Source organism: Malaclemys terrapin, chromosome 20 (assembly GCF_027887155.1).
Source record: "Malaclemys terrapin pileata isolate rMalTer1 chromosome 20, rMalTer1.hap1, whole genome shotgun sequence".
NCBI lineage: Eukaryota > Metazoa > Chordata > Testudines > Emydidae > Malaclemys > Malaclemys terrapin.
In genome coordinates, this window is record NC_071524.1 from 4,893,960 (window position 1) to 4,914,987 (window position 21,028).

The 21,028-nt window shown below is 43.4% G+C and overlaps 1 protein-coding gene and 1 long non-coding RNA gene across 2 annotated transcripts in view; both read right to left on the reverse strand.

Annotated features, from left to right (window-relative positions):
• The window catches only part of LOC128826409 (uncharacterized), a 51,724-nt gene extending 44,959 nt beyond the window's left edge, over positions 1 to 6,765 (reverse strand). Inside the window, exon 1 of the long non-coding RNA XR_008442840.1 lies at positions 6,742 to 6,765. This is a non-coding gene — a long non-coding RNA (uncharacterized LOC128826409). The remainder of the gene's footprint in view (positions 1 to 6,741) is intronic.
• Positions 6,766 to 17,204: 10,439 nt separating this feature from the next.
• Positions 17,205 to 21,028, reverse strand: part of LOC128826342 (butyrophilin-like protein 2) — a 251,399-nt gene continuing 247,575 nt past the window's right edge. The window contains exons 6-7 of the mRNA XM_054009588.1: positions 20,208 to 20,636; positions 17,205 to 17,233 (exon numbers count right to left, since the gene is read on the reverse strand). Coding sequence (XP_053865563.1) covers positions 17,205 to 17,233; positions 20,208 to 20,636 — 458 coding nt within the window. The remainder of the gene's footprint in view (positions 17,234 to 20,207; positions 20,637 to 21,028) is intronic.

A 21,028-nucleotide genomic window follows, 5' to 3' on the forward strand; every position in this document is an offset into this window, starting at 1 on the left:
AAAACAAAAGAATGATCCAGCCACGGAAGGGTTTGCACAGCTGGCATTTCACAGGAGAACTTTAGATTATACTTAGAGGTATACTTTAGATTCTAGTATCAGAGGGGTAGCCGTGTTAGTCTGAATCTGTAAAAAGCAACAGAGGGTCCTGTGGCACCTTTGAGACTAACAGAAGTACTGGGAGCATAAGCTTTCATGGGTAAGAACCTCACTTCTTCAGATGCAACAGAATACAGTAGTTTATAACTGTCACAGATTTAAAAAAAAATACTGGCCATTTTTTCCAGTTACTAATTTCATTTTAAAATCAATCAATGAAATGCACTTTATTTATAATAGATCGTAATACTAAAGCCACCAAAAATGCATAACAAATACAAGTTTTATGAGAATTGGTGAGCAAAGATCTCATAGCTCTTCGAGGTTGGACAAAGCAGTAATTTCTCTTACAGTAGCTTTATTCATGAGGGTTTTTCTTAAACAAAAGACATCTCTACGACACAGGTTGGTAGTCTAACATTTTTGAAACACTGAGTACTGAAAGTTAGGGTTTCTAACCAATTTAAGCTGTTCACACACACACACACACCAACCAACAACAAAAAACAAACCTCTTCCTGCTTTCCTATCACCAGTTCTGTTACTACAGGAATGAAATCTAGACATCCTGTAAAATAGCTAGTTTTACATTGTTCTTCAAACCTCAGATCAGAGAAATGCAGCTTTGCATTTGAGATACTATATGACTGTAGTACATTTTGCACTGCCTGCATCTACACTGACATCAGGAGAGGAGAAGAGGACAAGACTGTCCCTAGCATATATAATTAAAAAAAAAAAGGCGAGACACACCCACCCACTATCAATGCAATAAGAAGGGAGAACAGTAGCTGGGCCAAGAGAGACGATGCAATGAAACCCTCCTGTACCCACAACTGATGTCTGAAAAGCATCAGTCACTCTGCAGATCAAAGAAAGGAAGAGCAGCCAGTATTCAGACAGATAAGATCCTTATGACCCATAGAGGAGAAGGGCACTTTCTAAGTAAACTGTAGCAGTTTCCCAACAGAGTTTTCTTATGGACTTATTTATTAAGCAAAAATTAAGATTAGGAGTTTGATTTAAATTATGTAAATTTTCAGTTTTAGTTAACCATGGAACTATTGCAGCTACTTTTATTTTACTCCTGCCTTCATAAAAAGCTACAGCGTTAGAACAGATAATTACAAAGACTAAAGTACATGCTTTAATATAAGTAGGACCGGGCCACCCAAGATGAAAACTACACCATGGAAGAGTCCTACAACCAGTTATCTGAGGCCAATCCCTTTATCAATGGAATCCTCAACCAAAATGAGAGGAAGGAGAAGAGTACACCCTCTAACTTTTGACAATAATTCAAGGTCAGCCAGCCACCAAGAAGATCAGCACAATTCATATTCTGGTTTTGGATAAAACACCTGATCTTGCCTACATCATAGAAACCATCCTCCCTCCAAGCCTACACCCCACTACCCCCTTTAGCAATAAAGTAACCATTAAACAAGTTCTGAATCAGTAGTCTTCCTTCCCAATTTAGTTTTAACAAAAAAAGCTGCAACGTAAGTAGCTATGGGAGATAACAGTGCAACTACTAGGTATTGGTGGGGGAAAAGTGTGCTAGAAATGTCCTGGATATACTGGTCTGTTAAGTGTTATTGCTTTTAATATGCTAATACAAACACTATTGTAATAGAGTATTAATGTCCCAATGTACTGTAGCTTGTTTTAACTTACCATAATACTAGACATGGTGCATGTGAAGCTCTCTTAAAAGCTGACACTATAGCAGTGATATTCCCAAGCCAGCATGCGTAGGGCTGCGGGTGGGGAAGGGGAGTTCATCTAGGTATAAGTAACAGCTGCGGGCGGGCGGGAGGTGTCCCATCATGGGCCATTGGAGATCTTTGCTGCTAGCAGTCGCAGATCAGCTACATGCCATCATGGGCTGCCCCACCATCCCATCCCCTCCATAAACTTTTCTTGAAATCAGTTAGGGTTTTGCTCCCAGTGCTCCCCTTGGGAGGCTGGTCCAGAACTTCACTCCTCTGATGGTTAGAAACTGTTTAATTTCAAGCCTAAACTTGTTGATGGCCAGTTTCTATTCATTTGTTCTTGTGTCCACATGGGCACTTCAGTTAAATAACTCCTCCCTCCTCAGTGGTTAGTGGGCCCACTTCTTCTTTCCTTTTATTTATATGGCTATAGAGCCTTTCACTATTGGCTTTAATTCCCTTTGCAAGGTCCAACTTTGCTTGGCTTTTGGCAGTTCTACACTTTCTGACCTTTCCTTGCTCATCCCTCCCATCTTCCATTCCTTGTAGGCGTTCTCCAATCACCTGTTTGAGATGCTTGCTCATCCAGCTTGGTCTGCAACTCTTCCCTACAAATATTTCCCCCTTGCTTGGGATGAAGCTTCAGAGAGCTTCTGCAGCTTTGATTTAAAGTAATTCCGAGCCACCTCCACCTTCAGATCCTTGAGTTCTTCAGTCCAGTCCGCTTGGCGCTTCCCTAATTAATTCCCTTCATTTTTTAAAGTTTGCCCCTTTGAAAACAAGGCCCCTAGTTGCAGAGTTCTTTTTATTTATCCTTCCATTTAATTTAAACAGAATTAGCTCATGATCACTCGAGTCAAGGTTGTCCCCTACAACCAGATCTTCTCTGAGGTCCTCACTGCTCACCAAAGCCAATTCTAAATGGCTCCACCTCTTGTTGGTTCAGCACCTATTTGGTAAAGAAAGCTGTCACATCCAGGAAAATCTGGGCCCTTCTATTATTAGTATCACTTGTTCTCCACTCTGTATCTGGGAAGTTAAAGTCTCCCACAATCACACAATTCTGAGCAGTATTTTATTTAATTAAAAGCATTTCAAAGGTTTCTCTCCCTCTCCATACCCAAATCAGATCCTGGGGGCTTTAGCACATGCCAGTCACTAGCCCAGGGGAACCCCCTCTGGTAGCTTTCTTCCCCCAACTGATTTTGGCCCAGACTCTGTCTTATCCATTCCATTACTTCTCATTTGTACAGTCTGCCTCCTCAACAATACACATTGCTACTCCAGTGCATCATTCTCATCTTCACCCCTTCTTTCACAAACAGCCCCTCGGCCTCGGCGCTGCCTCCTTCGTTTGCAGCCCCCCCACCATCCACTCCTCCCTGCCCAGGCTGTTTCTGTGATGCCTTCCAGCAATGACCTTGGTTCTGCTCCACCTCAGGCTTGGATCAGCCTCTCTGGCTGAACTCTAAGGGTATGTCTACACTGCACCATTCCCAGGTCGAGCAGACGGACTCACACTCGCTTAGCTTGAGCTAACGGGTGCAGACATTTGGCATGGGCAGCAGTTCGGACTAGCCACCCTGTTTGCCCACTGGGATCCAAGCTCAGGTGGCTAGGCAGAGCTACACCATCCCCAGAACTGTTCTTAACGCTAGATCAGGTTGAGCTAACATGAGTCTCCCCACTGCAGTGGCTAGATGCTCCCTACACTTCTTGGGGCAGAGACCTGCCTCTAGTCCTCCAGCTCTGTTGGTTACAAAGAGGTTGGGGGTTCAGTGTGTCCCCCCCAAGTATTTAGCTCAAGGCTTGATGCTGCTAACTGGCAAATGTCACAAGGCGAGTGGTACAACTCAATTTGTATTTTTTTATAATTTCAACAGATAAATTGATTTAAAAAAAGCTTAAAAATAAGTTTTCATGGTTGTGCAAAATGATAGGGGAAAAATGCTTCAAACCATTTTTATCTTCACAGTTGCAGGAAATTGGGAGGGGGGGTCAGACAATATTTATTTAACAGTTAGTGCTGACATTCAACAAGTGAGATTCATAAACCGTTAAAACACCCATTGGCAACATCACCTGTCAAACTATACAAAATGTCAAGAGCCTTAAATCAAACTCTGAGAAACGATCAAGCTACGTTGCCTGTCAGTTTTCAGTTATCAGCAGGGGGGGGGGTTTGATCAGTTTGTGCATGTGTGATGAAATCTACGATTACTGACATTTACCGATTTGAGAAAAAAAATCTAATTTTTCCTAACCTCCTCATGAGCAAGAGCCTAGAAGCATTATGGACAAACATCTCTAGGAAGCTGGTTTTCCTATTGGCCAGAAAGCCAGAGTCCAGCCCAGCCCAAAGACCAGGTTTAAAATTACTTTTGGGAGAAAACGTGTCTGGCAACATTTTTATACAGTAGAGTGCCACCCCTCCCTCCCTGGGCTGTGGTTGCTGCAAACTCTCACATGTCCTCCCGCAGCGCTGATAAGTAGAACCGTTGGTGAGCAGCATGAGCGGAGGCAGAAATACCCTGTGTGATGGATAAAGTCAGAGAAACTGGGGGAAGGAAAGAGAAGGCTGTTGCTTTGCAGAGAGGTTAATTGCAAGGTGTGGGTGAACACAGAGCTGTGCGTGATGGATTGATCCTGGGTTCTAAGCTCAGAGCCCTAGGAAGACTGTAGGAAAGTTTGTCTAACACCTAGGGTTAAGGAGATCTGCCTGGAGCCTCCGGGATCTGCCGGGAGCCTCCTCCTCCCCGGGGAGCCCGGCAACCAGCCGACGCTTCCTGCTGCAGCCCCGGAGCCAGCAAGCAGGGCTGGGGATGCAGGGGGGCGGTGCGGAGCCCAGAGCAAGCCAGTGGCCTCACGCAAAACCCGTCTCCGGACTCAGAGTCTGGAGCCCAGTGCTGGCTGCGCACAAAGGCGCAGCTTTTGGAAAATTTCCTCAGGGGAAGCAGCTGCTCCCCCTGCTTCCCCTCAGCTATGCTACTGCCTGGGGTACAGCACTGTTTACCCCTCTCCATTCTGAAAACTGACTATTTATTCCTACCCTTTGTTTCCTATCTTTTAACCAGTTATCAATCCATGAGAGAACCTTCCCTCTTATACCACGACTGCTTACTTTGCTTAAAGCCTTTGGTGTGGGACCTTGTCAAAGGCTTTCTGAAAAGCTAAATATACTATATCCACTGGATCGCCCTTGGTGAGGAATGATTTCCCTTTACAAAAAACATGTTGACTATTTCCCAACAAATTATGCTCATCTATGTGTCTGACAATTGTGTTCTTTGCTATAGTTTCAACCAGTTTACCCAGTACTGAAGTCAGGCCTGTAATGGAGAGGGTCACCTGTGGAGTCCTTTTTTAAAAACTGGCATCACATTAGCTATCCTCCAGTCATTTCGTACAGAAATTGATTTAAATGATAAGCTACAGATGACAGTTAGTAGTCCTGCAATTTCACATTTGAGTTCCTTCAGAACTCTTGGATGAATACTATCTGGTCCTGGTGACTTATTACTCTTTAGTTTATCAATTTCTTCCAAAACCTCCTCTAATGACACCTCAATCTGGGACAGTTTCTCAGATCTGTCACCCAGAAAGCATGGCTCAGGTTTGGGAATCTCCCTCACATCCTCAACAGTGAAGACCGATGTAAAGAGTTCATTTAATTTCTCCACAATGGCCTTATTGTCCTTGAGTGCTCTTCAAATTATTTTTTGGCCTTCCTAATTATATTTTTACACTTCATTTGCCAGAGATTATGCTCCTTTCTATTTTTCTCACTAGGATTTAACTTCAATTTTTTAAAGGATGCCTTTTTGTCTCTCACTGCTTCTTTTACTTTGTTGTTTAGTCATGGTGGGTGTTTTTTGGTTCTCTTATTATGTTTTTTTAATTTGGGGTATACATTAAAGTTGAGCCTCTATTATGATGTCTTTAAAAAGTTTCCATGCAGCTTGCAGGGATTTTACTTTTGGACTATAACCTTTAATTTTTAACTAACTTCCTCATTTTTGTGTAGTTCCCCTTTCTGAAATTAAATGCTACAGTGTGGGGCCCCTGTGGTGTTTTCCCATCACAGTGATGTTAAATTTAATCATATTATGGTCATTATTACCAAGCAGTCCAGCTATATTCACCTATTGGACCTGATCCTATGCTCCACTTCGGACTCCATCAACAATTGCCTCTCCTCTTGTGGGTTCCAGGACTAGCTGCTCCAAGAAGCAGTCATTTAAGGTGTCAAGAAACTTTATCTCTGCATCCTATCCTTAGGTGATATGTACACAGTCAATATGGGGATAGTTGAAACCCCGCATTATTATTGAGTTTTTTTATTTTAATAGCCTCTCTAATCTCCCTGAGCATTTCACAGTCACTATCACCATGCTGGTCAGATGGTTGATAATATATCCCTACTTCTATATTCTTATTATTAAAGTGTGGAATTACTATCCATAGAGATTCTATGGTACAGTTTGTTCATTTAAGATTTTTACTTCATTTGATTCTATGCTTTCTTTCACATATAGTGCCAGTCCCCCACCAGCACGACCTGTTCTGTCCTTCCGATATATTTTGTACCCTTGTATTACTATGTCCCATTGATTATCCTCATTCCACCAAGTTTCTATGATGCCTATTATATCAATATCCTCATTTAATAAGAGGCAGTCATCTTTGTTGTTGCTTAACATTGGGTGAATGTACATTTTTTTCCTCTGATCAGCCCCAGTCTGACACCGGAGCCCTGACCAGCCAGATATACAACCTGCCAGTAAAAAATACCCAGATTCTCCTCACTCACAATTGCAAAACTCACTGACCTCCCACTCACTGCAAAAGGAGAAAGGTCCTGACCTCCACTTCTCTGAATGGGGAAATCACTGACCCTTCCCATTCCAAACTGCAGAAGCCAACTTACCCTTTTCCTCCTTGAGTTGGGCTGCAAAAGAAAAACAAAAGGAACACTTTTCAATATATGTATTTTATTGCTTTCAAATTAGGGGCTCAGTACGGTTCCCAGTGTAGCCAATGGAAAACGACACTGAATTTAATGAAGGAAGGCTCATGTCTTGGAATAAGTGATGCTCATTTTTTCTGACACCACCACTCTGCCCCCACGTGATTGTGTACTTAAATGGAACCTTAACAATTTCTTCATGTATTTGTTCTGTGAAAGAGGCACAGGGTCAGCACATGTTATATGAAGGGGCACATGTTATATGAAGGGGATACATTTTTCTCATGTATCTGAGTGTAAAGGACATAAAGTCAGTGCAAACTTACTCATTTGCTTCTGAACATGAAATGTTACAATGATTTCAAAAGGCTTATTTTACAAACCAAGAAAAAATTGTACTTTATTTTTTCTGATAAAAGTTTCATGACATTATCATGTACGTCACACTAAGTATGCAGGGGTCAGGAGCAATTGGGAAAAGTAGACTCAAAGAGGTGGGTTTGAATGTAGCTGGGAAACCTGAGAGGTTTGGACCATTCTGGATTTGTGCAGTATTGAGTTCTGTAGTCTGAATCCAGCTTCCATGCAGTTTAACGTTCTATCTCACAAGCATCTCCCTATTGGCTCACAATGTCCAGGCTCCAGTGGAGCATAGGTGTCAGTGAGGGTCATTGTCTCAAAAAATAAATAAACAGTCATTTCAAAATGAAAAAATCGAAATGTTCCATTTTAACAAGATGGAAACAAAAAGTTTTGACTTCACTGAAACACAATGTTTCTTTCTTTTTCTCCCTCCTCTACTCCTTCCTCCCCCCTGTAGTAGAGAGAGAGAGCCTGGAGCCTGGGGCTTGGTACAAGATCTGAGGCCTGAAACAGAGACTGAACCAAGTCAGGCCATGTATTAAAGCAGATATTTACAAGTTCACTGTCCAGTACATGAACTTGTCAAAGTTGTTGCTCGTGTGCTAGGCACAAAATATGTATGTAAATACATTCCACCTACTACAAACACATCCCAATTTAATATAAGATAAGGTGGTTTCAGACAACAATGAATGGGGATGTTTTGTTCAAGATACCAGGAAGAAGGGGAGATACAAATCAGATGTCACAAAACATGTAAGTTGTTTGTCCCAATTGTTTGTCCCAGTCTATTAGTGTCAGGGTACCTCGCCTTAACCCTTTGAGTAGCCCGGGGAACAGCAGAAATTCCCGCTGTTGACTGAGCTGCTCCTTGCCACTGGACACTCATGTGTTAGTGAACCTGTAACCATGGAGCCACGGTGCTAAGACTGTGCCTTCAGGGCAATAAACCTGGCCGAGTGCCTTTGTCACTGAACAATGCCTGTGATCTTTCTTTATGGTTAACACTGAGGTATGCTGAATTAGCAGGCATCTGTTAGTGCTCCGAACACCAGAGCTCCATGGACAGAAGCACTGAGCAGCCTGAACAGCGTTACTGAGGCAACAACATTACACCCTTCAGCACTTAACAACAACCCTATAAATATTTTTTTAAATCAAAATACACATATTCCCATAGAAAGTTTCTGAAAATCCCTTCATCTGGTACTGAATACACTGGGCCAGAGAACAGACTATCTGGGTTTTATGTCCTTCTCTGGGGCAAACATTCCTGTATGACTATCACCACTTCCTTTCAAGGGGGATTGTCAAAGAGCCTCCTCTGTGTTCTGCACAGGATGTGGGTTACCAGTTTGGAGGAATCTTTCTGGGGAAGACATTTCTCCTCCCATCCCTGAGGCAGCAGGTGGGGTGTCAGCATGGCCTCAGCTACAGCCCAGGCCCAGCTTTAGCAACTCCTGCTGCACTCCATATTCAGAGTTTTGTCCTACAGGAGATATGTTCAGTTCCTGGAGCTCATACATGTTTTTGCTCATTCCTGACTCCTTCAAACTCTCCTGTTCGGACCTTCTTTGAAAAGTGCTGCTAAAGTCTCAGCTCTATGAGAGAGTCTATGATTGCAGAGCCTATGATTCCAGAGTCCCCTATATGAACCCTCCTCTTCCCAGTCCCAAGAACCATGCAATGTGAGAATCCCTGCTGCAGTCAGGGCTGTTAGAACCCATAAAGGGCATGCAAAGTTGGGTTTGTGGACTGTAGGTATTCAGTAAAATAGGCAAACTCACCGGTTTCCTCCTGGAGTTTCTCTGCAAAAGAAAAGTAGGGACAAAAAGAAAACAGTTCAGCATATGTCCATGCAGTTAAAAATTGAAGAGGGTGAATGAGATTATTTCTCTCTCCTTTCTGAGTAGCATAAATTTCAGCCGTAGTTAATGAAGGGCATAGACTATTCATAAACTCTTCAATCTGTGGGCTAGTCCCATGCCCTTCCCCCTAGGTAGTAGAAAGACAAGTTTCCCCCAAGGATCTGTACTGGGACCAGGGGATCTGTAAAAAGTGGTAAACTTGGTAAAAAGGGTACAGTGAGGTGGTAAACTTTGCAGATGATACTAAATTGGTCATAACAGTTACATCCAAAGCAGATTATGAAGAGTTACAAAGGGGGAGGAACAGCAGCTGGTAGGGAGGTCAGCGGGGGAGGAACAGTGGCTGGCAGGGAGGCCAGTAGGGAGGAACAGTGACAGGTGGGGCAGCCTGTGAACTCACACAGATGCATCTCTGAAACCTGGGTCCTCACTGACCAAGGACAACCACTGTGAGTGGTGTATGGTGAAGAAGCAGAGAGGGGCACAGAAAAGGAACTTTTGGTTGTAGAAATCAAGAACATGAGGCTGCCAGAGACGAAGGAGGCCAGGAAACTGCTCTGGAAAAGAGCATCCTTGTATACAAAGCCCAAGACTCATGAGCATGAGACCTCATTTCCCATCAGTCTTCGGCTCTGTAGAAATTTCTGTCTGCTTTACTCTCTGCTTTGTGAGGTGAAAACTCTCCAGATACCAAGGAAACATCCCTGGGAGAGGGTCCTGGAGCTTCCAGCAGAGGTTTCCCATAAGAGGGGATGATTGGACCCTTCAGTAGAAATTATTCTCCTTGGCAGAAAGAAGGTATTTATCCTACAGTTGTTATAGAAAGTTGTGTTGTGGAAGCTAGAGCTCACTGCTAAACATTTCCATAATGAAACCTCACTCTGTCTGATTGGCTCTGCAATCAAAGCAACTTCACCCTTGCCTTCCTGCCATTGTTTTGCAAAGGCAGACACTTCTCAATGTGTCACCCTTTTGTTTTTGTTTTTTCTTCAAATTGGTTTAACAAACACATCTTTTCTCTGAGAAGTCCTGTTCTGAAATCCTCACCCTGACCAAGGAGAGACACAACCTTCCAGTGAAAAAGTCCAAACTGTCTTGAATTGCAATGGCAAATATGTACCTTCCTCCCCCTTGCTGCAAAAGCTCAAAGGTCCTGATCCCCAACTCAGTTGAAAGGACCCTGCCTACCACACTTCCCTCACTGGGGAAATATCAGGCCCTTCCCCCTTCAAACTGCAGCCATCAGAGAAAACTTATGTTTGTTGTCCCCTGGTTGATCTGGGGGAAAAAAAACATAAGAATGGCCCTCCTCGTCAGACCAAAGGTCCATCCAGCCCAGTATCCTGTCTACTGACAGTGGCCAATGCCAGGTGCCCTAGAGGGAGTGAACCTAACAGGTAATGATCAAGTGATCTCTCTCCTGCCATCCATCTCCACCCTCTGACAAACAGAGGCTAGGGACACCATTCCTTACCCATCCTGGCTAATAGCCATTAATGGACTTAACCTCCATGAATTTATCTAGTTCTCTTTTAAACCCTGTTATAGTCCTAGCATTCAAAATCTCCTCAGGTAAGGAGTTCAACAGGTTGACTGTGTGCTGGGGGTTTTATTTGTTTTAAACCTGCTGCCCATTAATTTCATTTGGTGGCCTTTAGTTCTTATATTATGGGAACAAGTAAATAACTTTTCCTTATTCACTTTCTCCACATCACACATGATTTTATATATCTCTATCATATCCCCCCTTAGTCTCCTCTTTTCCAAGCTGAAAAGTCCTAGCCTCTTTAATCTCTCCTCATATGGGACCCTTTCCAAACCCCTAATCATTTTAGTTGCCCTTCTCTGAATCTTTTCTAATGCCAGTATATCTTTTTTGAGCTGAGAAAATCACATCTGTACTCAGTATTCAAGATGCAGGCATACCATGGATTTATATAAGGGCACTATAATAATCTCTGTCTTATTCTCTATCCCTTTTTTAATGAATCCTAACATGCTGTTTGCTTTTTTGACTGCCACTGCACACTGCATGGATGTCTTCAGAGAACTATCCACAATGACTCCAAGATCTCTTTCCTGACTTGTTGTAGCTAAATTAGCCCACATCGTATTGTATGTATAGTTGGGGTTATTTTTTCCAATGTGCATTACTTTACATTTATCCACATTAAATTTCATTTGCCATTTTGTTGCCCAATCACTTAGTTTTGTGAGATCTTTTTGAAGTTCTTCACAGTCTGCTTTGGTCTTAACTATCTTGAGCAGTTTAGTATCATCGGCAAACTTTGCCACGTCACGGTTTACCCTTTTCTCCAGATCATTTATGAATAAGTTGAATAGGATTGGTTCTAGGACTGACCCTTGGGGAACACCACTAGTTCCCTCTCTCCATTCTGAAAATTTACCATTTATTCTTACCCTTTGTTCCTTGTCTTTTAACTAGTTCTCAATCCATGAAAGGATCTTCCCTTTTATTCCATTTTCAATTTAATTTACATAAGAGCCTTTGGTGAGGAACCTTGTCAAAGGCTTTCTGGAAATCTAAGTACACTATGTCCACTGGATCCCCCTTGTCCACTTGTTTATCAACCACTTTAGGTCAGGGATAGATCAGTGGTTTGAGCAGTGGGCTGTTGAATCCAGGCTGGTGAGTTCAATCCCTGAGGGGGCCATTTAGGGACCTGGGGCAAAAATCTAATATCTTACTAAAACATGATTTCCCTTTACAAAAACCATGTTGACTTTTGCCCAACAAGTTATGTTTATAGATTCATAGATTCTAGGACTGGAAGGGACCTCAAGAGGTCATCAAATCCAGTCCCCTGCCCACATGGCAGGACCAAATACTGTCTAGACCATCCCTGATAGACATTTATCTAACCTACTCTTAAATATCTCCAGAGATGGAGATTCCACAACCTCCCTAGGCAATTTATTCCAGTGTTTAACCACCCTGACAGTTAGGAACTTTTTCCTAATGTCCAACCTAGACCTCCCTTGCTGCAGTTTAAGCCCATTGCTTCTTGTTCCATCCTGAGAGGCTAAGATGAACAAGTTTTCTCCCTCCTCCTTATGACACCCTTTAGATACCTGAAAACTGCTATCATGTCCCCTCTCAGTCTTCTCTTTTTCAAACCAAACAAACCCAATTCTTTCAGCCTTCCTTCATAGGTCATGTTCTCAAGACCTTTAATCATTCTTGCTGCTGTTCTCTGGACCCTTTCCAATTTCTCCACATCTTTCTTGAAATGCGGTGCTCAGAACTGGACACAATACTCCAGCTGAGGCCTAACCAGAGCAGAGTAGAGTGGAGGAACGACTTCTCGTGTCTTGCTCACAACACACCTGTTAATACATCCCAGAATCATGTTTGCTTTTTTTGCAAAAGCATCACACCGTTGGCTCATATTTAGCTTGTGGTCCACTATGACCCCTAGATCCCTTTCTGCCGTACTCCTTCCTAGACAGTCTCTTCCCATTCTGTGTGTGTGAAACTGATTTTTTCTTCCTAAGTGGAGCACTTTGCATTTGTCTTTGTTAAACTTCATCCTGTTTAACTCAGACCATTTCTCCAATGCGTCTCCATGTTCTCCTATGCGTCTGACAATTTTATTCTTTACCATTGTTTCAACTAATTTGCCCGGTACTGGTGTTAGACTTACCGGTCTGTAATTGCCAGGATCACTTCTAGAGCCCTTTTTAAATATTGGCATTACATTAGCTATCTTCCAGTCATTGGGTACAAAAGCCTATTTAAAGGACAGGTTACAAACCATAGTTAATAGTTCCTCAATTTCACATTGGGGTTCTTTCAGAACTCTTGGGTGAATGCCATCTGGTCCCGGTGACTAATTACTGTTAAGTATATCAATTAATTCCAAAACCTCCTCTAGTGACACTTCGATCTGTGACAATTCCTTAGATTTGTCACCTACAAAGGACAGCTCAGGTTTGGGAATCTCCCTAACATCCTCAGCCGTGAAGACTGAAGCAAAGAGTTCATTTAGTTTCTCCCCAATGACTTTATCATCTTTAAGAGCTCCTTTTGTATCTCGATCGTCCAGGGGCCCCACTGATTGTTTAGCAGGCTTCCTGCTTCTAATGTACTTAAAAAACATTTTGTTATTACCTTTTGAGTTTTTAGCTAGCAGTTCTTCAGACTCCTCTTTGGCTTTTCTTATTACATTTTTACACTTAATTTGGCAGTGTTTATGTGCCTTTCTATTTACCTCACTAGGATTTGACTTCCACTTTTTAAAAGATGCCTTTTTATCTCTCACAGCTTCTTTTACATGGTTGTTACATGGTGGCTCATTTTTAATTATTTTACTGTGTTTCTTAATTTGGGGTATACATTTAAGTTGGGCCTCTATTATGGTGTCTTTGAAAAGTTTCCATGCAGCTTGCAGGGATTTCACTGTACCTTTTAATTTCTGTTTAACTAATCTCCTAATTTTTGCACAGTTCCGCTTTCTGAAATTAAATGCCACAATGTTGAGCTGTTCAGGTGTTCTTCCCACCACAGGAATGTTAAATGTTATTATATTATGGTCACTATTTCCAAGCGGTCCAGTTACAGTTACCTCTTGGACCAGATCCAGTGCTCCACTCAGGATTAAATTGAGAATTGCCTCTCCCCTTGTGGGTTCCGGTACCAGCTGCTCCAAGAAGTTGTATTTAAAGTATCGAGAAATGTTGTCTCACATTTCGTCCTGAGGTGACATGTACCCAGTCAATATGGGGATAATTGAAATCCCCCACTATTATTGAGTTATTTATTTTGATAGCCTCTCTAATCTCCCTTAGCATTTCATCCTCACTATCACTGTCCTGGTCAGGTGGTTGATAATAAATCCCTATTGTTATATTCTTATTGGAGCATGGAATTATTATCCATAGAGATTCTATGGAACATGTGGATTCATATAAGATTTTTACTGCATTTGATTCTACATTTTCTTTCACATATAGTGCCACTCCCCACCCCACACGACCTGTTCTGTCCTTCCGATATATTTTGTACCCCGGAATGATTGTGTCCCATTGATTGTCCTCACTCCACCAGGTTTCTGTGATGCCTATTATATCAATATCCTCCTTTAACACGAGGCACTCTAGTTCACCCATCTTATTATTTAGACTTCTAGCATTTGAGTACAAGCACTTAAAAAACTTGTCACTGTTTATTTGTCTGCCCTTTTCTGATGTGTCAGATTCCTTTTTATGTGAATGTTTTTTGTCTGATGTGGCCCCTACTTTATCCTCTTCCATCCTCTCCTCCTGACTAAAACCTAGAGAATCTCTATCAATAGACTTTCCTCTAAGAGAAGTCTCTGTCCGATCCATAGGCTCCGCTGCAGCAATCGGCTTTGCCCCCATCTCTGAAAAACTGCTCTGCAACCTTCTCAATGTTAAGTGCCAGAAGTCTGGATTCACTTTGGTTTAGGTGGAGCCCATCCTTCCTGTATAGGCTCCCCCTATCCCAATAGTTTCCCCAGTTCCTAATAAATCTAAACCCCTCCTCTCTACACCATCGTCTCATCCACGCATTGAGATTCTGAAGCTCTGCGTGCCTACCTGGCCCTGCGCATGGAACTGGAAGCATTTCTGAGAATGCCACCATAGAGGTCCTGGATTTCAGTCTCTTTCCTGGCAGCCTAAATTTGGCTTCTAGGACATCTCTCCTACCCCTCCCTATTTCATTGGTACCTACATGTACCACGACCACTGGCTCCACCCCAGCACTACACAGAAATCTATCTAGATGCCTCGAGAGATCCGCAAACTGTGCACCAGGCAGGCAAGTCACCATGCGGTTCTCCCGGTGATCACAAACCCAGCTATCTATGTTTCTAATGATCAAATCTCCCATTACTAACACCTGCCTTTTCCTAATGACTGAAGTTGCCTCCCCCAGAGAGGTAACCTCAGTGCGAGAGGATACCCCAACATCATCAGGAAGGAGGGTCCCAACTATGGGAAGGTTTCCCTCTGCTCTCGTTGACTGCTCTCATTCCTGAGCCTTTCATCCTCCTTAATAACGCAGGGGCTGTCCAACTGGAGGTGGGACAAATCTACGGTGTCCCGGAAAGCCTCATCAACATACCTCTCTGCCTCCCTTAGCTCCTCCAGTTCTGCCACCATGGCCTCCAAAGCCTGCACTTGGTCTCTGAGGGCCAGGAGCTCCTTGCACTGAAAGCACACATATGCCACCCGCCCACAGAGCAGGTAATCATATATGCTGCACTTGGCACAATAAACTGGATAGCCCCCAATCTGCTGCTGGGCTTCTGCTTGCATTCTCTCCTACAGCTACCTAGGTTAATGATAGGGTTATTGTTTAAATCATGAAGTTTTGATTATAGTTTAAGTTAAAGGTTTTAAAGAATTGCAAGTGTACTTTGCCCCCTTCCCACTCCCCTTCCAACTCCCTCTCGAAACTCCCTGTTAGTGGCCCCTATTCGCAAAGCTCCCTGGTCACTTGCTCACTGCTTTATAAAGCCCTGGCCTTCCTGATAGCCCCGCCCTCTGACTAAGGCTAATGAAGAGAGGCTTCTAGATTTCAAACCTTGGTTAGAAGCTCACAGCTTCCAACTGCTGGCTACAGCACACGGTCCTTTAAACAAACAAACAAACAAACAAACAGACAAGCACAAGCTCAGCACACAGCAAGTAACCCCTGAAACACAAACACACACTACAGACAGACACTTACCCCAAGGGTCCTGTATTTTCTCCTCCTTCACCTGGAGAACTCCCTCTCGAAATTCCCTGTTAGCAGCCCCTGTTCTCAAAGACACAAACGCGTTTCATTATATTCACTGTATGATCTGATGAGGAGCCAAATCCTGCTCCTTCTCATGTAAATCTTTTCATTGATTTTATTGGGAGAAAAACTGGGCCCTTGATTACGTAATTATAATTCTCTGGCAAGAGCACAACTTGATATACCTTCAAATGTTTGATTGTAAAGTTCAGGTTTTCCCCTTGGTTTTGTCCTATGAAACAGACACAAGGATTTGCACATGTGATTCTGTCCCAGAAGAGAGAGGCCTCAAGGAAGACACAGGAAACCTCTCCCTCATACATGTTATAGTGATACAAAATCAGTGCAGGACCAGATCCAAATTCACTGAAGTCAATGGGAGACTTTCCATTCACTTCAGTGGATTCTGAATCAGTCACTTGACACCAGATTCACAGAAGACCGTAGCCATCTCAAGGTGCCTAAATCCAGCATTGAGGCATCAATGACATTCTCAAACCCAAATCTCAACTACCAACTAACCCCGTAGGTGACCGAAGTCCGCATGGTGTCTACGTTTCTCTGGTCAGCAGGCACAAAGCCAACTAAACCCTGATGCAGCTCCACAGCTAATGAGCAGCTCAGAGGTCTCACTCACGTGTAATCCCCAGTGGCTGCAAACTGGTATTCACAAAATAGGCGTCTCCCTGTCTATCCTGCCAGGGGGCCTGATCTCATAGCCTTAGTTAGAGGTGGCAAACAGGCTCAGGTCTGCACACAATACCCAATAGCCCAATTACAAAGGGATCTGACACAGCTGGGTGAGTAGGCAACAAATTGGCAGATGAAATTCAAGGTTGATAAATGAAAAGTAATGAACATTGGAAAACATAATCCCAAATACACATACAAACTGGTGGGGTTTAAATTAGCTGTTTCAACTCAAGAAAGAGATCTTGGTGTCATTGTGGATAGTTCTCAGAAAACATCCACTCAATGTGCAGTGGCAGTAAAAACAGCCAACAGAATGTTAGGAATCATTAGGCAAGGAATAGATAATAATAAGAAAATATCATAATGCCACTATATAAATCTATGGTACTTCCACATCTTGAATACTGTTTGCAGTTCTGGTCACCCTATCTCAAAAAAAGATATATTAGAATTGGAAGAAGTAGACAGAAGGGCAACAAAAAATGATTAGAGGTACAGAACAGCTTCCGTATGAGGAGAGATTAAGAAGACTTGGACTGTTCAGCTTAGAAAAGAGACGACTAAGGTGGGATACGATAGAAGTCTATAAAATCATGAATTGCTGAAGAAAGTAAATAAGGAAGCATTATTTACCCTTTCACATAACACAATAAACAGGAGTCACCCAATGAAATTAATAGGCAGTGGGTTTAAAACAAACAAAAGGAAGTACTGCTTCCCAGAATGCACAGTCAACCTGTGAACTCGTTGCCAAAGTATGCTGTAAAGGCCAAAAATATAATGGGGTTCAAAAAAAAAAAGAGATAAGTTTATGGAAGATAGCTCTTTCAATGGTTATTAGCCAAGATGGTCAGGGATGCAAGCCAGTGCACTTGGTGTCCGTAAGCCTCTGACTATCAGAAGCTGGGACTGGATGTCAGGGAATGGATCATTAGATAAACTGCCCTGTTCTGTTCATTCCCTCTGATGTATCAGGCACCGGCCACTGTCACAAGACAGGATACTGGGCTGGATGGATTATTGGTCTGACACAATATGGCCGTTCTTATGTTGCTTCGCTGGTTCAGGGGTGAAAGTGAGCCAATATGGGCCGGTACTCCATAAGAACCTACACCGACCCATACCCAGCCCACATTAAAGCGCAGCACTTTAATGTCCCTGCCCCTTTTGCCTCCCCTGTTGGCAGCCCTGCCAGTAGGATCCGTACCGGCAGGGCCGCCGACAGGGGGTGGGGGAATCCTCAAAGCACTGCCGCGGCAAAGGACCACTTTAACATTGCTGCTCCTTCCCCCCGTCGGCGGTCCGTACCAGCAGGGCCACCGACAGGGGAGGCAAAAGGGGCAGGAACATTAAATTATTGTGTTGTTCAGGTGCTGGGTTATATTTCTTGTAAATAGATAAGTAGCATTAGTCATTTTCCAAAGAGACAGCATCTGTATGTCCCAAGAATAGGGCACTGAAATAAAGAACCCAGGACCCAGTGCATGCCAGGAGGGAAGACAAGCCACTCGATTAGCAAGCTGCACATAGGAGGCTTAAGCCACAAGGCGGGGGAAAGGGAGGGGAAGGAGACTACATGAAATACAATGTTGGCATTTCCCTCAGAGAGCTATCTCTGCAGCAGGGGGGACTGAAGGAGCCTCTAACTCCTGTGTGGCACAACAAAATTGGCTGGGAGTCAGGGACTGCAGGGGATGGGGAATTCCCAGGGCCGGTGCAACCACTAGGCAAACTAGGCAGCTGCCTAGGGCTCCAAGTGGTTGGGGGTGGACAAAAGTGTGCTCCGGGGTGGTGGTGGAGTGGAGGTGAGCTGGGGCAGGGGGGCACGGGTAGGGCTGCCTGCAGCAAGTAAGGGGGGGGGCAGCACACAGGGGAACCACTCCCCACCCCAGCTCACCTCTGCTCCACCTCCTCCCCGAGCATACCGCCCCGCTCTGCTTCTCTCCCTCCCAGGCTTGCGGCGCCAAACAGCTGATTGGCACCGCAAGCCTGGGAGGCGGGAGAAGTGGAGCAGCGATGGCGTGCGCGGGGAAGAGGTGGAGCACAGGTGAGCTGGGTTGGGGAGCTGCCGCACGGCTCCCCGGGCCGGGGGGAGAGCTGCCGTGGAGGGGGTGGGGAGCCTCAGGGCAGAGGGGGGGTGGGAAGCTGGCACAGGGGAGGCGCCTTAGGGCAGAGGGAGGACGGGGAGCTGTCACAGGCGGGGGGGGAGCTGCTGCGGGGGGACACCTCAGGGCGGAGATGGGGTGGGGAGTTGCCACGGGGAGGGGAGCTGGGGAGGGCGCAAGGTGGAAGTTTCACCTAGGGCGCGAAACATCCTTGCACTGGCCCTGGGAATTCCCCTGCTGCCAGTGACAGGTTTCATTCTGAACCCAGGCTGCAATCAAGTGGAGGTACTCCTCCCTTTTAAGGGAGCTGGGAGCTCTAGCAAAATGAAAAAAACACCCACATATTTTCTACACTAGGTGTTAAGTCAGTATAACTACGTCGCTCAGGGGTGTGGATTTTCAATACCCCTGTGTGACATTGTTATACTGATGTAGATCTGTAGTGTAGACCTAATCTAAGTTTCCTGGAAAGTTAATGGGACTTAGTCTTCAAAGTATCTAAGGACTTTTCTCCAGGGGGACACTCAGGAAAGTAATTCTGGATCAACTTTTAAAATGGATTAGTTAAACCACAGTAAACACATGTGGACATTCTTATTCAGAATTAAAGAGGCCTTAATTTGATTTAGCTTAGTTCACAAATCAAATTCAGGCAACTTAAAATCTGAATAAGGATGTCCACACAGGGGGTTAATGAAATTTAACTAATCCACTTTACATTGAAACTTCAGTTAATTCAAATTAATTTTCCAGAGTTTTTCTGTGTAGACAACAACTCAGTAACTTTTGAAAATGGGAGTCAAGATCCCAAATCATTTTGCCACTTTTGAAAATTTTATCCTTATGGAATAAAAAGTATTTTTTTCAATCTAAGTGTGGAAAGAAAAACATCTGTTCTCTGTTGTAAACAAATTGTTGCCCCGAAGAGGGAGGGATAGCTCAGCGGTTTGAGCATTGGCCTGCTAAACCCAGAGTTGTGAGCTCAATTCATGAGGGGGCCATTTAGGGATCTGGGGCAAAATCAGTACTTGGTCCTGCTAGTGAAGGCAGGGGGCTGGACTCGATGACCTTTCAAGGTCCCTTCCAGTTCTAGGAGATGGGATATCTCCATTAATTATAATAACTATCACAAAGTTCTAGAGGTCCCTTCCAGCCCCACATTTCTTTGATTCTATGTCATTATGGCTCAAGGTTCTCCTGTTCTTAGGATGCTAACAAACTCTGTTGTAAAATTAAGAATGCTTCAAAAGGGCTTATTAAAAAGTAGTTTAAATTACATTCTAACATCACTTTAATTTTTAGAAGATAGATTTAATAATACAGCTTCAAGAATTGGTATTTTAAAAGCAAATAAAGGGGAGAGTGATTATTATTGGTATCCCTTCTAACAACAGAGAGTCTGAAATCACTTCTGAAATCAGGAAACTGATCTCACAGTGACATGCATTAGACCATCTAATAGCTATCCAATGGAAGAAGTGGAAACTCCATTATTTGGGAGTTTTAAAACAATAATAGATAAAGCAATAAAATGTGCTGTGGAAAAGGGACAAGCCTGCGCTGGCTCCTGGGGAGACAGAATAATAGAGTTTGATAAATCTGCTTTCTCCAATTCTAGGCCTTTCTTACCTATAACTAAGACATCAATGATGATCTCTCTGTGAAATGAGTTGGCTGTGGCAGAACATACGTATTTCCCTTCATCTTCCTCCTGAATATTGTTCAGTTTCAGAGAAATATTTCCTTTCCCAAACTCCTTTCCTTTAAAAACTTCTGCCTTTTTTTCATATTTCTTCCTGAGCCATTCCCTGCTGTTGACTCCATTTGGAGACAAATAACCCATTGAGCATTTGTCATCTTGTGGATAAGAATTAACCAGGGGGCTGCTTTCATCATAGATGTAGAGATAGATTGTCTTATCCTTCCCAGGTCCAACTTTCCTCCATTGCAGCTCCATGCTTGGGGGCAGATGTTTTGTAATCAGCCGGCAGGGAAGAATGGCATTTTCTCCAATTACAGCGGTAATGATGTCATGTTCTGCCTCCACATCAAAGAAACCTGAAAAATGTTCAGGGAGTTATAATTGAACCAGCACATAATGACTCATATTAATGTGTAAGAGAGAGTGAATGAAAAGAGGACAGCCCTACTTCTCCTCTTATGTATAATCTTTTTATAATAGTGTAAATTCAATAGCTTCAGGGGATTCACTCCTAATATACACAGAGATAAGTAAAAAAACAATCAGAGCTATACTATCTTTTACCTCTGTGATGATCTCAAAAATAGTATTTGAAAAGAAATGCCGAGTGGTACAGGTCTTCACTATGCTGCAGCAAAGGCTTGTCTACACTGTGGGGTAATGCGCACTACGGGAGAGTGATTAATAAAATGCACCAATGTGTTGTGCATTAATTGGTCTGTGTAGACCTTGACAATGCACACTAAAA